This window comes from Toxorhynchites rutilus, chromosome 3 (genome assembly GCF_029784135.1).
Source record: "Toxorhynchites rutilus septentrionalis strain SRP chromosome 3, ASM2978413v1, whole genome shotgun sequence".
NCBI lineage: Eukaryota > Metazoa > Arthropoda > Insecta > Diptera > Culicidae > Toxorhynchites > Toxorhynchites rutilus.
The window spans coordinates 73,520,353-73,537,884 of NC_073746.1; the positions used below are offsets into that span (position 1 = coordinate 73,520,353).

Below are 17,532 nucleotides of genomic sequence, written 5' to 3' on the forward strand. Positions count from 1 at the left end.
GGATTTTAATGAGATGAAACGCACTCCTATATCTTCTTCTATCTATACCAATAAAAAAGTATCGCCGAATGTGTTGATTAGAGCAGAACTCGAGGAAGGAATTGTCCGATTTAGGGCTGTCCTTATTCTATCATATTTTCTGTATAAAACATTTATTCCATGTAACGGAGAAACATGTTATTTGCAAGTGGTTGAAAAATCTTGAACGAGAACTGTGTCTGCAAATAATCTGATATTATAATGATGAGTTTTGTTAGAAACACTTGGATTTTATAGTAAACTAGCTGTACCCTGCCACGCTTTGCTGTAGCATATTGTGGTTGCATGGTTGAGTTGAATTTTTCATTTTTTTATGTTGTAACAACAATTCTAGATGTGTTTGGTTGTTTTGTATATTGTATCATAGTTTGGGCTCAGTCGGTTCCGCACTTTTCGAGTTTTTAACGCGCACACGAACGAACAAAAAACTTTTATATATATATATATATATATATATATATATATAGAGATAGATGAGGGGAATCGATAAATTTTAATCCCTTCGAAACACAATTTCAGTTCATGATTTTGTCAAACACGTGCAAAAAAGATGTTTCCTTTACATAGAACACATATTCATTACTGAATAGTTGATTTTCATTAGAAGCTCAATTTCAGAAACGCTTTCTGGTCATATATTAAATCGTCTTTCTTCCAATTTTCCAATTTTTTATGCCATAACAACACTCCTTGAAGTGGATTGTATATTGTGTACAACTTTGAGCTCAATCGGTTCCGTACTTTTCGAGTTTTTGACGCGTACACAAACGAACAGAACATTTTTATATATATATAGAGAAGGTAAATTCAACGGGGTCGATTAGGAGATCAATCTATGAACAGTTCTGCGATTGGACCCATGAACTTGCTCATAGTAAGAAAACGTGAATGTTTGAAGTATATTGATAACAAATTGATAACAAAAAACAAATTTTGGGTGGGACGAAGTTTGCCGGGTCAGCTAGTTACCAATGAATCCCAACATATTCTTCCAACGAAAAAATCATAAACATCAATTCGCTTTAATTACACATAAAATCAACGATTCGTACGTGTGATTCAATCATACATAAACAATCTCCAACTAACAATAACGATAACGTTTTTTCTTCTGGTTCGCTTATAACCGTCAGTGCAAGCTTCGCAATATGCTTGCTTCGTGCATATTCTGAGAATTTATTCTGAGGCAAAAAATACTGAGGTTGGCCAAGGCGAACATAACAATTATAGTGCTTTCACTGCTATCTGATGACAAGCATCAACTGCTGGCCAATCATGGCTGAGATGGATTTTGAAAAAAAATGTAAATATGGGTACCTATATTTACTGGTTTTTGGGATTTCGATAGTTTGTTTTCAAAGTAATTTTTAAGCTATTGAAACAATTTTTTCGGTCAATAAGTAACATACATTACTAATACATCCTTCATATTTCAAATTACCTGATTTTCATACCACTTAGTTCAGCCAACAAAGAAGTATTAACGCCCATAACCTATCACCCCAAATGTAACGCTCTCATTTTCGAAACTCTTAACCTAAGGCATAGAAATCGATGTGGTGTCTTCGCCGAACAAATATACCCCCCTGGATGCGATATATATTTTCCATTCTTCCTTTGCATCGAGCAAAACCGCTGTGTGTAACATCATCATTGAGAAAGACTGCAGTCTGCTAGCTCGAGCGAGAGTGTGACTTGAATGATTATGATGTTTTGAATTATAGGGGTTTCAAAATATCCCGCTTCAATCGCATCGAACTTCAAGGCCAATGAAAGAAAATAAACTCCCGTCCTTCAGAATGGCTCTCTAGAAAACCTCGCTGCCGTTCGATCGCTAGCTGGATGACTCATGAGTCGTGAATGCTGTGATCTGAAATCACGAGTTAATTGTTTATGCCCCATAAATCAAATTGGGGGGGAGCTCAAATTGAAATATTTTCACGATCCACATTTCCATGTTTTTTACTCCTCAAAATTATATAAATGCCGCTCTTTATACGGCATTTCGCTACAACGGCCCTCTTCAATTAAGGCACGTTTTCGATTTACGGCCTAAAATGTTCCGCTATAACGGCCAAAAGGGGGTCTCCGTAGCCACATTGGTTGCGCGTTCGCTTAGTAAGCGATCGATCGTGAGTTCAAAACTCAGGGCCCTCATTGACCATCTTTGTGTTGTTACAGAATAGCTACGTCCACGCAACAATCATCAGCGATGGAGATCGATCCACTGTCGAAATAAGATCGATTCATCCATACAACTGCTCTGCTCTGCCAGACACATCGGGCTACTGTTCTATAAATAACTCAACAATGATCAAACAACTGTCTCCGCTGTCCGGTGGTCCAACTGGATAATGGAAGAACAGAAAGAATACCCTTACGCCTAAATGGCTACTGTGTGAATGTACCACCATATGTAATGGTATAGAAGGAATACTGGCGAACGGCAACTGTGTAATGTGCTAATTATAGATATGATAACCATGTGACATGTACACGATTAAAATTCGGCTCTGTTACAGCTAAAATACTAATGAGCCTTAAATAAATAAATGGGATAAAAAAACGGCCACAAAATTTGTTTTTATCGATGTCGATGTATCTAGGTAGGTTGTTTATATTAGAGTGCCAATGAAAATGACCATCCCGAATTTTCAAACGGAACTTTCTTAAAAGTGTTGATTCCCTCGAAAAACTACCCTGTGCAAAATATCAGCCAAATCGGACTTCATTTACTTGTGTCGTACAGCCGTCAAAGTTTGAGTTTGAGTTTGCTATTGAGCTGATATTCTGCATATGGTTGTTTTTCGTGAGAATCGAAAATTTTAGGAAAATCGTTTGAAAATTAGATATGTCTATTTCATTAGCACTCTAGTATACATACGTATATTTTATGTAACATTTTATTTTTGTTTGTAGATAATTGTTGGATTTTGGAGTCTGTTGCTATTTTATGGCCAAATTTATGTACTTGTTATGTATGTATTTATGATTTGAATGAAATAGAAAGATAAAATGTATTTTGAATGATTAACAATGTTACATATTAAACAAATTTGGAACCGATCCGATTGAATTTGTATGAATTCGTATTAGAATAACTGATTTCTTATACGGTTTTTCGCTTTGCGGCCGAGTTTCATGGAACGTATCTCACAAACACAAATATTGTAAACATCATGCTTGCATCATTCCATATCTAAAGTTTGTGGTAGCCAGACGTGATTGTTGCGACTCCGGATATTCGATTGGTCTCGTTAGCTACAAAACCGGACAAGTGTTTTTTTTTCTCCTTCTTTCGTTTGGGATTTTTTTTCTCACGTCGCGCGTGGTTGTCACCGCGGAACATTGGACAGTGTACAAACCGGGAAATCATTTCAGCAGAGCTGGAAAAGTGATTGGTTTCTGCTGTACCATCGCCATTGCTGGCATTATATCGCGCGTGTACACACCAATACCAGTGTGATTGTGCTTACCGTGGATAGTGTGGTGAAGTGCCATTGGCCGACTCATAATCGCAGCTATTCTTTGCGCGTGGTCATCCGATTGAGGAGGAGCCGCCATCCTCGTCGCACTTACAACTCATTCGCATACAGTGCGATTCAACCGGCGACTGTGTGTGGTAGTGTGCGACACACATTCAATTGTGCCGAGCGCGATCAACCGATTGGGAAGCAAGCATCGGTTGCCAGTTTATCTGCACTGGTGTACAATTGGGTGAAAAAAATTAATATATTTAATTCTTTTTTTCTATTTTTTTTTTATTATTATTTTTAAATACATTAGATTATAAGTACAAATTGTAGAATGTCAGAAGGGGGGTCTCCAAATATGGAGATCTCTGACGATGACTCCCCAATGTTAGTAAAAAATAACAAAAAAGGAACAGCGAAAATACTTAAACGCGTTACTTTAACAGGAGATGCTTCGTCCGGGGATGAGCATCTCCTGCCCCCCTCTAAAAAGTCTGCCACTCACTCCTCTCCATCCCCTAGCACTTCCGCCCTTCCTTCGATCCCACCTCCCCTCCCTGTTGTCACCGATCCCACCCAATCCATGTCATCTCCTTCTCATGTTATCACCGATCCCACTCAATCCACGTCATCTCCTTCTCATGTTATCACCTCTCCACGTGTCAAGGTCTATCCGGAAGATGCACTTGGAACTGGTCCATGGGTTGTTTTCCTCAGGCCTAAGCCAAACGGAAAAGTGCTTAATGTTATTCAGATCATGAAAGATCTGACAAGATACTCCTCCGTGAAAGAAATTTCAAAAGTTAGACCGACCAAACTGCATGTTGTCGTGGATAATCGGAAAGAAGCAAACGATATTGTCATCGACCAGAGATTTACCCTAGAGTATCGTGTCTACGTGCCTTCCCATGACGTAGAAATCTCGGGAGTGATAACCGAAACGGGTCTGACGAGCGAATCAATTATAGAAGGAGATGGTAGATTTAAAAAACTACCTTTGATGAAAATCAAAATCTTAGAATGCCGACAACTCGGCAAAGTCTCCCAGGAAGGGGAAAACTCTAAATTTACGCCGTCCGACTCGTTTCGAGTAACTTTTGCTGGTTCCGCTCTCCCTGACTACGTTATGGTGGACAAATTGAGGCTGCCAGTGCGACTCTTCGTGTCAAAGCCCATGACTTGTCAAAAATGCAAGTCAGTTGGTCACACTTCAGCTTATTGTGCCAACAAGGAGCGCTGTGCCACTTGCGAAGAGCAACATGTGTGTAAATCTTGCAGTGCGACTGAGCAAAAGTGTCCATATTGCAGAGGAATTCCACATGTGCTCTCGGCTTGTGAAACTTACAAGAGTCACTGGGAGAAACAGAAACGCTCTTTAAAGGAACGCTCGAAGCGTACTTTTGCGGAAATTTTAAAGAGCGCTTCTCCACCGGCCGAACAACAACAAGAACAACCATCCCCACACACAATGTCTTCTCCACGTTGCCAGTTGACGAAGTAGAAGCGGACACAGCTGAAGAGGGCACACCGTTCATTTTCCAAGGAAATCCCCGGCGCAAAAATGTGTCCACTCCCAAACTTCAACGACAAGTTCCATCGGTGATACCCCCTGTTAGCATGCCTAAAATATCGAGTGCAGCGGACAAGCAAAATCAGGTTCCTCCTGGCTTCCGTGGGAATAGTTCACCTTCGAACGACCCAGCACTCGAGGGGACATCAAAAACCCCAACTGTCCCTGTTTCGCCGTCCAGCTCAACTTCCCAATCGGGATTTATAAAGTTGTCTGACCTTTAGGATCAAATCTTCACGTGTTTTAATGTTTCCGACTCCATCAGAACCCTTGTCATCTCAATGCTTACAGTATTAAACACAATTTTACAGCAATTGATGCAAACATGGCCCCTCCTTGCAATGTTTATCTCTCTTGATGTCTAATTTGAATAGAGAGGTCGGAGATATCACTGTTTTACAGTGGAATTGTCGTAGTCTTATCCCTAAATTGGATGCATTCAAATTTTTAATTCATAAGTTCAATTGTGATGTTTTTGCTCTGTCCGAAACTTGGCTTTCTTCGCGAGATGATCTCTCTTTCCACGATTTTAATATTATACGCTTGGACCGTGATGACAGATACGGAGGGGTGCTATTGGGGATCAATAAGTGCCACTCATTTTTTCGAATTGACCTTCCACCTATTGGAGGGATCGAAGCTGTTGCTTGTCATGCAAACATTAAAGGCAAAGACCTCTGTATTGTCAGCTTGTATTGGCCTCCGAGAGCTGCGGTTAGCCGCAAACAACTTGATGACATGTGCTCACTCCTTCCTGAGCCACGATTGATCTTGGGAGACTTCAACTCTCACGGAAATGCCTGGGGGGAACAGTACGACGACAATCGTTCATTGTTGATATATGACCTTTGTAACAGCTTCAATATGACCGTTTTGAACACTGGGGAAACAACACGTGTACCTAAACCTCCTGCTAACCCAAGTGCTCTTGACCTCTCGCTTTGCTCGAATTCACTATCGTTAGATTGCAAGTGGAATGTAATCCAGGACCCCAACGGCAGTGACCACTTGCCAATCAAAATTTCCATCACCATTGGTTCGAATTCTTCTGAATCTATAAACATGGCATCTGACCTCACAAGACACATTGACTGGAAAAAATATGCGGACGCGATTACTCTAGCCATCAATTCCAGAGATGGTTTACCTCCATTGGAGGAGTATAACTTCCTTTCTCGTTTGATATATGACAGCGCGGTTCGCGCTCAAACGAAACCCATCCCAGGTACCACTATTCGTCAAAGGCCACCCAATCCATGGTGGGATAGCCAATGTTCCAAGCTTTATCAGGATAAATTAAATGCATTTAAAGCTTTTCGAAAACGTGGAACCATTGAAAATTTTCAAACGTATTTAGCCCTTGAGAATCAGTTAAAAAATTTGATCAAAGGGAAAAAACGTGCTAATTGGCGAAATTTCGTGGGAGGTTTGTCACGAGAAACGTCAATGAAAAAATTATGGAAAGTGGCTCGAAACATGAGAAATCGCTCTTCAACAAATGAAAGCGAGGAATATTCACATCGATGGATTTTGAATTTTGCACGAAAGGTTTGTCCCGATTCCGTTCCCGTACAAAAAATTGTTCGAGATATTTCACAAGATAGGTGCGATCTTCATTCCGAGTTTTCGATGGTAGAATTCTCTCTTGCTCTCCTTTCATGTAACAATTCTGCTCCGGGGTCGGATAGAATTAAGTTCAACTTGCTGAAAAACCTCCCTGATGTGGCGAAACATCGCTTGTTGAATTTATTCAATCGGTTTCTGGAGAATAATATTGTTCCAGATGATTGGAGACAAGTGCGAATTATAGCTATTCAAAAACCCGGAAAACCCGCGTCCGACTTCAATTCGTACCGCCCAATAGCAATGCTGTCTTGTATACGGAAATTGTTGGAGATAATGATCTTGTTTCGCCTTGATCGATGGGTTGAAACGAATGGCCTACTCTCAGATACACAATATGGGTTCCGCAGGGGCAAGGGGACGAATGATTGTCTTGCGTTGCTTTCTTCAGAAATTCAATTGGCTTACGCCGAAAAAAAACAAATGGCTTCAGTATTCTTGGACATAAAGGGGGCCTTTGATTCTGTTTCAATAGAGGTTTTGTCAGACAAATTACACTCTCGGGGTCTGCCGCCTCTATTGAATAATATGTTATATAACTTGCTTTGTGAGAAGCATTTGAACTTTTCTCACGGAGATTCGGCAGTAAGTCGGTTCTCTTACATGGGCCTCCCCCAGGGCTCATGTTTAAGCCCCCTTTTGTACAACTTCTATGTAAGCGACATCGACAATTGCCTTACACAAAATTGCAGCCTAAGACAACTTGCAGATGATGGAGTGGTGTCTTTCGTAGGATCAAACGAATCCGACCTGCAAGGACCCTTACAAGATACTTTGAACAATTTTTCAACCTGGGCCATTGGGCTAGGGATCGAATTCTCCACGGAGAAAACAGAGATGGTGGTTTTTTCTAGGAAGCATAGACCAGCAAAACCAAAGCTTCAACTTTTGGGTAAACCGATCACTCATGCTATGTCATTCAAGTATCTTGGGGTCTGGTTCGACTCCAAATGTACTTGGGGGGCCCATATTAGGTATCTGAGTAAAAAATACCAACAAAGAATAAACTTTCTCCGTACAATTACCGGCACCTGGTGGGGAGCCCATCCCGAAGATCTTATAATGTTGTATCGAACAACTATTCTCTCAGTGATGGAGTATGGCAGTTTATGTTTTCAATCAGCTGCCAAAACACACCTCATTAAACTCGAGCGAATTCAGTATCTTTGTCTCCGTATCGCGTTGGGATGTATGCCCTCAACGCATACCATGAGTCTCGAGGTTTTGGCAGGCCTACTCCCACTAAAAGATCGCTTCTATTTATTATCTCTTCGGTTCTTCATCCGGTGTAAGGTTATGAACCCATTGGTGATCGGAAATTTTGAGCAGCTGATCGAGCTAAATTTTCACTCTGGATTCATGAGTTCATATCATGAATTCATCTCCATGCAGGTTGATCCTTCTTCGTATATTCCCAACCGTGTTTGTTTCCCTGACTACATCAATTCCTCTGTGCATTTTGATCTGTCCATGAAGCAAGATATCCATGGATATTCAGATTACCAACGATCGAGGATCGCTCCAGCGATCTTCGATGAAAAGTATGGGGGTATCAATTGTGATAATATGTACTTTACTGATGGGTCCACTATAAATGAGTCCACAGGATTTGGAGTGTTCAACGAATTTTTTAGCACCTCACACAGTCTTCAGAATCCTAGCTCAGTGTATATTGCTGAATTGGCAGCAATTCATTGGGCGCTGGACAGCGTCGCCTCACGACCTGTTGAACACTATTACATTGTAACGGATAGTCTTAGCTCTGTCGAAGCTATCCGTTCAGTGAGGCCGGAAAAGCACTCGCCGTACTTCCTTGAGAGAATACGAGAAATTTTGAGTGCTTTATCCATACGCTGTTATGTCATTACCTTTGTCTGGGTCCCTTCACATTGCTCAATTCCGGGTAATGAGAGGGCTGACTCATTAGCAAAGGTAGGTGCGATTGAGGGCGACATTTATCAGCGTCAAATCGCCTTCAATGAATTTTATTCTTTAGTCCGTAAAAATACCATCGCTAATTGGCAACGTAAATGGAATGAAGATGAATTGGGCCGGTGGTTTCACTCAATTTCCCATAAGGTTAGCCTCAAACCGTGGTTCAAAAGTCTGGACTTGAGTCGGGACTTTATTCGCACCTTCTCTCGACTCATGTCCAATCACTGTTAGTTAGATGCGCTACTCTTTCGTTTCAATCTTGCCAGTAGCAATCTCTGTGTTTGTGGCCAAGGTTACCACGACATCGAGCACGTTGTTTGGTCGTGCGAGGTGTATCTTGTTGCCAGATCGAATTTAGAAAACTCCCTTCGGACCCGAGGTAGACAGCCCAATGTACCGGTGAGAGATGTGCTGGCTCGGTTAGTCCTCGATTACATGTCCCTAATATATGTTTTCCTTAAAACTATCGATCTTCGTGTGTGATTATCCGTACACCCTTATCCTCCCCTTTTTTTCCTTCGCGAGCGACTGTTTCCCTTCTGACTAACTATAGAATAAGCTGAAATGTATATACATAATAGATATAATAATAGATTTAAGAATTGAGTATGATGAGCGTGAGTGTGAATGCGAGTGTGAACATTGTACAATATCCTTATATCCCCTCCTTTTCCAAAAGAAACTATGTCACCCTTCTAATCTCGAGTCGACCGCGAGTAATCGGTTACCTACTTTATTAACCCTAGATTTAAGGAAACATGTGGAAACATGATATATACTAATAAAAGTATAGCTAAGAGTTCGGCTCCTTTAAACCTATGTAACGGAGCCTGTAAAAATAAATGACTTAAATAAAAAAAATCATGTATCAGATTTATGTATCTAAGTTTATCTGATGGAGTTTGTTCACATGATTTCTATGGTAGCTGCTTGAAGAAAAGGCAATATTCTGAAGAAAGCGTAAATTATGAATGGATCAATATGATGACGGTATACTCAAGTAATGAGAAATGCAACATTTACTTGAAACTTCGAATTTCCTAATTTAAAAATGGGTATTTCTAAAACTAGACAAACCGTGATCATTTTTCGGACAAGCCATGATCCGAGGTGGACAAACCATGATCATTATTTCTCTTTGGAAAAAATCGTTAAAAAACATGAGAAATTGAACAATTTGAACGCTTTATGGTATTATAAGCAACTAGAGAGTTGGGGCTTTTCAACAACTTTTCGTCTCGATTACATGTGATTTTTATGGAGAAAAATCAATTTGAATTTACTGGTTGCGTGAAAACACAAAAAATCGGGCAAACCAACGTCATTTACTATAATGAGAAAAATAAAATTCGCCGATGTAAACTAGCGGTGAAAAAGGAGACACTTTACGACGAGTGATTTGTATGGAGTTTTTTTTGCGATGATGATTCATTGTCGATTTGACAGTTAATGCCAGAGCACATAAGGGAACACCAGACTTATCTCAATGAGAAGTATTGAAGAACTTATCATTGACTACACAGATGTTTCAAGGAACTAATCGTCATATTCGTGTAGTACATACTTTGATAGACCGTTGGGTTACTTATGTTATATTTTGATTTTATATAAATAATAAAAAAGATGAATAAAACTAAACCTTTCCAGCACCTATTAGAGTCTTATGTAGCTTAGCATTCAAAGAGATATTTCGGAATTGAGGTCGGAGTTTGATCATTTGGTTGGCGAAAATCTGCTGTCAACTATTTAAGTTACTTATCTTCTTTAATCTCCATTGCTTAGAGATTTTACATTTGTTGAACAAACTTCCAAACCATAAAAAACGGTTTACAAAACAGTCTGTAGAGGCGTACTGATCTGTGATTCCATCATCGTACCAAGTGGTGAGAGGTGGCGAGAGTACAAAGGGTAATGAAGGTTCATAAAAGAATGGGAAAAAATAGTAACAGCAACATAAACATAATTTTATTGTTTATCAGGTTTAATACTCAAGAGATTAAATATTGGAAATCGACTCAGTGCGTCCATAATCCATAGAATTTTTTTATTAAACTACGAGCTGTACCCTGCCACGCTTTGCTGTGGCACATTGTGGTTGCATGGTTGAGTTCAATTTTTTAATTTTTTATTACTTTGGAGTTTTTGACGTGTACACAAACGAACAGAACATTTTTGTATATATAGAGATAGATGAGGGAAATCGCTAAATTTTAAATCGATTCGAAACATAATTTCAGTTCACTATTTTGTCAAACACTTGGAAAAAAGATGCTTCCATCACATAGAACTCATATTTAATTCGGAATGGTCGATTTTCATTAGGAGCTCAATTTCAGAAACGCCATATAGCCATATCAAAGATCGTTTTTCTCCATTTTTTTCAATTTTTGATGCCGTTACAACATTCCTCAGAGTGAAATGTATATTGTGTCCAACTTTGAGCTCAATCGGTTTCGTACTTTTCAAATTTTTGACACGTACACAAACGAACACAACATTTTTATATATACAGCCATTTCATGCCAAACCGATATAGTGGTTCTCAGATTTTCGTCAAAAATGGTAGTTTTGTTCTTTATCGCAAATTATGAGACCCGTATTTTTTATTTTTTTTGTTAGGATGACCATTCCCATTTTAGGGTGGTCCGAAAAACCATTTTTTCGCATTTTAGCCAAAAATTCCTTTTTTTTTTTAAATTCATAACTTTTGAAATACTAAATCGATTCAGATGATCGACATTTCAAATTAAAGCCAATCACCCAGACCATCGGGTAACTTTGAAAAATCATAACCCAAAAACGAAAAAAAACGCCTCCCTGGTTTCGAGATATGTAATGTGAAAAATCCTCAGCTTTCCAGAAAAAAATATAAAAAAACTATAGCACCTTTGGTCCCGAGACTATGAAAACAATAAAAAACGAGTACAATCAATAATAACGAGAGTAGAATTCAAATTTTCTCCAGATATAGCTTTTTTTTTCAAAAAAGACCAGGTGATTGGCTTTAATTTGATATGTCGATCATCTGAATCAGTTTAGTAGTTCAAAAGTTATGAATTTTTGAAAAAAGTCATGTTTGGCAAAAATGCGAAAAAATGTTTTTTTGGACCACCCTAAAACAGAAATGGTCACCCTAACAAATAAATAAAAAAATACAGGTCCCATAATTTGCGATAAGTAACAAAACTACCACTTTTGAAGAAAATCTATATCGGTTTGGCATGCAATGGATGTATATAGAGATAGAGATAGAGATAGAGATGGATGAGGGAAATCGATAAATTTTAAATCATTCCGAAACACAATTTCAGTTCACGATTTCGTCAAACACTTGGAAAAAAGATGTTTCTATCGCATAGAACTTATATTTAATACGGAATGGTCGATTTTCAGTAGGAGCTCAATTTCAGAAACGCCATATGGCCATATCATTGATAATTTTTCTCCGTTTTTGACACGTACACGAACGAACACAACATTTATATATATATATATATATATATATATATATATATATATATATATATATATATATATATATATATATATATATATATAATATATATATATATATATAGAGATGATGTTAAAATAAAACTTTATGTTTACAGGAAAAATACTCCTGAAACTCTCCAAGAATTTGCTTCATGGGTCATATGAACGCAATCGAACGTAAAGATTGAACAAGTAAGTATTTTGAACTGTATTTTCCCCCAGTTCTTGATCCGCAGCATTTTGCTGAATCAATTAATCCAGTTCCTCGTTCTAATTTCTCCCACTCGGATACGAGAAAACATTGAAAATAATTCCCTCCGCCAATCGATACATAGGCAAATAACGATCTATTGAAATGTTTTCCGTTTTTGCTTGTGATTCCCAAAGATGCTGTTTCCGTTTTTTTTTCTCAATCGTACAAGAAGGGGAAGAAAGAAAGCACCCAATTTAAACTTTTTTTTTGCCTTCATTCCGCCGCACGCATTCCCAAACGAGGAAAAATTTGCCACGCCGACAATTTTTTCCGATTTTTATTCATTCGTTGTGTGCTACAGAACACGGTTTGTAAACAAAAATCGTGATTTTTCTCCCTGCAAGGCTGTTATCCCGGGCTGTGCATTTACAGCTGTATCTTTTCTTCTGAAACCGGGAAACTTTTAATATTGGAACTGCAAGAATGTGTATTTGTTTGGTGTTTACTTTCGCCTTCGATAAAATGTGAAATATTCGGCTGAAGCAAAAAAGTTTGAATGATTTTTACTAGCTGGAGATAATTTGATAAGAACTTTGGCGTACGCGGAATTCCGGATACAATCGATGGGCGACACGAGTGGAGGCCTGAATCGATATGACAACCAATTGAGAACTTGTTTGCATGCCAAATTTTTGCACTCAGTATCAGTATTCGGCAAGATACTTGTTACTTCCACTGTCAGTGTTTGGCTTCGATTTCTACCGGCAAAAAGCACGTGTCGAACCGCCAGTACCGGATCCATCTCCATCTGTATCACCCTCGCTGATCGGCTTGCGGCACGTGTTGCTAAGCGGAGGGAAATCTCCCGGGCTCGATGAACTGTGCGTGTGAGTTGAGGGTTGATGGGCCTAATTGAATTTTAAAAAAGCCTGATTTACTTGCTTATCTACGGGTGATGATGCTTCATGAGGTTTCGGGGGAAGTTTATTGAGTTTAATGGTGATGCGGTGCTTGCCGGCAAACGAGTGGCAGTTCGTTATGGTGATGGCGATAATGAAATTGATATCCGGTAATATGAGGAGCAGTGATTCATAAATCGATTCATGATTCAATGTGGAAATTAATTTGATTCGATTCATAACTTTGAAATGTTTGCACCATTTAAAACCCGGTTACACCACGGGGAGGTATGATTGCGGAAAATTCCATTTTCATATTGTGATAATTCCTTCCAAATGACCGGAGCCCATGCTGAGTCAGCGTTGAGCCGTTTAAATTAATCCTGGCTAATGTTCGTTCTGCGAAATTAAATTTCTCGGTTTTTGCTGAGTGCAGAGAGTCAACGGTGGATCCTTTTGCTACCATCGACACATATTTCACTTGTCTTTCCGGTGGCCATCCCGGTTGTATCCTCCCATCTCTCATAAACCATTCGGTAATATTATATCTGCGGCTCTTGCACATCCTTCCCGGTTGACGTCTTGCCATAAATTGTAGGGATGAGGAGCAGCGCAAACTAAATGAGCACCTGTAGTAAAGCCAGCGATATACTACAACCCACAGTGCCTCCGGAAAGTATCCTTCCATGGGAGTGCGACCTCCTTCCTTCGCAACACCGGCGGTTCCGGGTAGTGAACATGATCCGCTTGGCGACGACAGTTAATAATGGATCACCATCATTTGCATGCATCATCATCATCATCATCGTCATTGTCGTCTGCCACACCGAAAGTCTTGGTTCTCCTCGCATCGAACGTTGTTTCGGAGCTGATATTTGCGAAGGGCACGCGATGTCTGGGTGCTGTCATGTGGACCAGCTGGGAGAAGTTCTCTCCGCTGGTAGAATTCGCATCCCCAACCCGCTGTTCCATTGCCTGTTCCTCCCTTACTCATTCTCCTGCCGTCAGATTTTTCCCTTATTCGCATGTCGCCGAGACACAAACACAATGGAGCGGAAAATGTATGATTTCGTTTCCAGCTGAAAGGAAGAGTGTCATAAATGGGAAAACTTTTTTTTTTTGATACTCTCTTGGAGCTGTCGGACGCTTCACGGTGAACTTTTGTGTGCTTTGTATGATTTACGGGAGAATTTGAATTTCATTTCGGTCCGCTTTGAAGGAATGTGCAACTTTTGTTCTGCTCCGCGAAGTGAAAAGTTGTGTGTCAATTCCTGTTCTCATTACAGTCACTAGGTAGAGAATAAAGGAACTGTTGAGGGATAGTTTCTGTTTTCTCAGCTGTAAGTTTATGAACCGTTGGCGAGCTCGGGTTTCTGTCACGCGGCAAGAAACTTGGGGCACCGACATGGACATTGACACGCAATGCTGGGACGCAAACATCAAATGGCAGGTACAAGACCAGTCAAAGAGCTATTTCGCTATGCATTTGAAAACACAATTGCTTCTAAAGACCCCTTGTCCACGTTCATGTTATAGAAGAAAACTTGTTGCTTTTTGATAGAACTCAATGGAAGTTGATGGAATGTGTTTATTGTTTGATGTACAAAATTAGCGTTTTCGACCTCGGTGATTTCAGAAAGATGTGAAATTTACTAATAAAATAAACAACAATACTCTATTTCACATTTCGTCTTCAAAACCCATTTTCATTATAACACAGAAATTATTCTTTTAGATCACGATGATCGGAAGTTAATTCGAACTTCATACGCGATGTTATCGTGATCATATCTTTCCTCGGATGAAGAAATAATTGCTCTTAATTTTTGGTTTAGTGTTAGAAGTGTTGAGCCTTTCTTGCTTTATCAGTTTTTTATGGGGGGCGAAATAATACTTTTAATATTGATCCAATTTTCAAACCCTACCTGTTTTATTTTATCTAGTAAGTGGTAGCATATATGTTCAACGATTTTTGTCGAGACTATTTCATAGATCAATTAGTAGTCCGTTGTAAGGATCGATAAGCATTTTCATCAGCCGTTCAATATCAGTTGTAGATATAAATGTTTTGTCGGAACCTTATCGGCGGACAAGACTAGAAATTGACTAGCCTTTAGATAATGTTCTAGAAACAATAATTTATCGAAATACACTCGATAAAAAAAATTAAGGGAACACCTTGCACAATCGAGATTTTTAAGTTATTTTTCAAAGTCTGTAACTACGTGTTAACCCTTTATAAAACCGTGGCAACTATATTGCCACCCACAACAAATATTTCTTTCGCTGCACTTGGAATGTTATATGAATATTTTTTTTTAGAATTTTTTTGGCTGCTGAAAATGCTATGAGTTTTTAGTGTTACAGTGCTGAACAAAGTAAATCATACACTTCAGCTGAAATAAGCTATTTCTCGACGTTTTATGCATCATTTGGCATCGAAAAAAAATTCGATTTTTTAAATTTCCCTCACTCCCCCCCTTGGAAGATTTTTGAGGATGAAAAAATCAAGTGCTTTGAGTGCTTTGGAGCACCCCTAAATCAAAGGAAATTTGAAAAATCGATTTTTCTTTTACATTTTGTTTATTGGCCCAAAAAAATTACCTGTGCAAAATTGCAGCTCAATTGGACATGATTTAGGGGTGGCTCAAAGCACTCAAAGTTTTCGTCGATTTTCGGCCAAAAATTTGTTTTCGTGATGACACCAGATCTCGACGTTTCATGCATTTTTAAGTCATTTGGGATCGAAAAAAAAAATCGATTTTCCAAATTTCCTCTCCCTTGGAAGATTTTTGAAAAACCAAAACTTTGAGCGCTTTGAGGCACCCCTAAATCATGTCCGATCGAGCTAAATCTTTGCACAGGTAATTTTTTTGGGCCAATAAACAAAATGTACATGGTCAGTATTTGAAATTTGACATGACCATTTTCGCTGCCACCCTATTGTACATATACATTTTATTTTGGTTTGAGGTGGTACCAAAGATCATAACTGTAGTCAATTTTTATTTTCTGGTATGGCCACTCTTCGTCTCAAATACGGGTTTCTGGGGCATAATTTCGACAACATACACAGGATATAGGGTTCATGAATCAATTTGTTTTTTGTCTTTTCGTTTTGATTTTTTGGTCTGAGCAACCTCACATATTTTTCACTTGAAAAATGCAGTTGTTTTTTTGGATCGTTGACCTGTTTTCAGAAGCGAAACTTCTCGCAGAATAAATCAATATATAAATATCAGCTGTCATCATCCTTTCGATGTATGCCAAACTTCCAACTCTAGACCATGCCAATGATCCGCAACCATTACATTTCTAATTCCGTGTTTCGCTGTTTTTGACGTACGACTACGTCTTTCTTCAAGGGTGCTTAATCAGAAAACAGGTCACGTTTTTATGAAATAAAGTTAACGTTAATAACTCTTTTTGCTGCGAACGGATTTTAACGATTTGCATACTAATCGAATCGGAAATTTTCTAAGATATGTTTGATATGCTATACATTACAATCCCATAGTCTGTATATGGTTTACATTGATGAAAATTGGAAGCATTTCCCATTTTTCCATACATTTGTTCTGTCCATTTGTGTGCTTTCCTGAACAGAGCTGTCAATAACGGGCAACTTATGCAGCCGCTAGAAAAGAAACAACGAAGGGGGATAGCGAAAAGAGAATATTTGCGAAGTAAACTCCACCCTTTCATAGTAAGTATAAGTATTGCATCTCCTCTGAGGAAAATTCTCAGAATCTTTCTGTGTCCGAAACAACAAAGGTCGCTTATTCTGCTCGTTTTGTGTTTTATGTTTCCCCTCGAACTGTGAACGCTAGCGAACATTTCACTTGAAGTGCATCTGGCATTGCAATGAACACAACGAAAAAAACAGAAGAGTGCAAATTATCATTGGTCGCTTCTAGCCATCAGTGTTTGACTTTGTGTGTGTTGCTTGTTTTCGTCGCGCGAAACTGGTTCATTTCCTGTACACGTGAACAGCACACCTTCGATACTTTTAGTTGCCACTCGTATTTGCTGTCGTGCGCATCGGCTCTGTTCCGATGCAACAAGCCCCTAGCTTTGTTGACGGTTTTGACCAAGAGTCGAGAAACGATTTTTCATAAACGGTCATTCTCGCGATTTTTCATTTTTATCGTTGCAACTGTGTGCATCTGTTAGACGCGTGTTTGATGCTTTTTGGATGACGATACACGAAAGATGCCTTTCGTTAAATACTCAGTGCAATGCGTACATTGATACAGGGAAACTTCGATATAACGTACCCTCGTTATAACGTACCCTCGATATAAC

The 17,532-nt window shown here is 39.1% G+C and overlaps 2 protein-coding genes across 3 annotated transcripts in view; one reads left to right on the forward strand and one right to left on the reverse strand.

Annotated features, from left to right (window-relative positions):
• LOC129773230 (putative nuclease HARBI1) overlaps nucleotides 1–14,199 on the reverse strand; it is a 116,385-nt gene extending 102,186 nt beyond the window's left edge. The window contains exon 1 of the mRNA XM_055776825.1: nucleotides 14,017–14,199. Within this exon, the coding sequence (XP_055632800.1) occupies nucleotides 14,017–14,199 (183 nt within the window). The remainder of the gene's footprint in view (nucleotides 1–14,016) is intronic.
• LOC129776845 (EGFR adapter protein-like) overlaps nucleotides 1–17,532 on the forward strand; it is a 191,889-nt gene that overhangs the window by 84,403 nt on the left and 89,954 nt on the right. Inside the window, exon 2 of one of the 2 annotated variants that reach the window (XM_055782733.1) lies at nucleotides 12,252–12,327. The exons of the other annotated variant lie outside the window; for it this stretch is intronic. The gene's annotated coding sequence lies outside the window, so the exon portion shown is untranslated. The remainder of the gene's footprint in view (nucleotides 1–12,251; nucleotides 12,328–17,532) is intronic. 2 annotated transcript variants of the gene reach the window in all.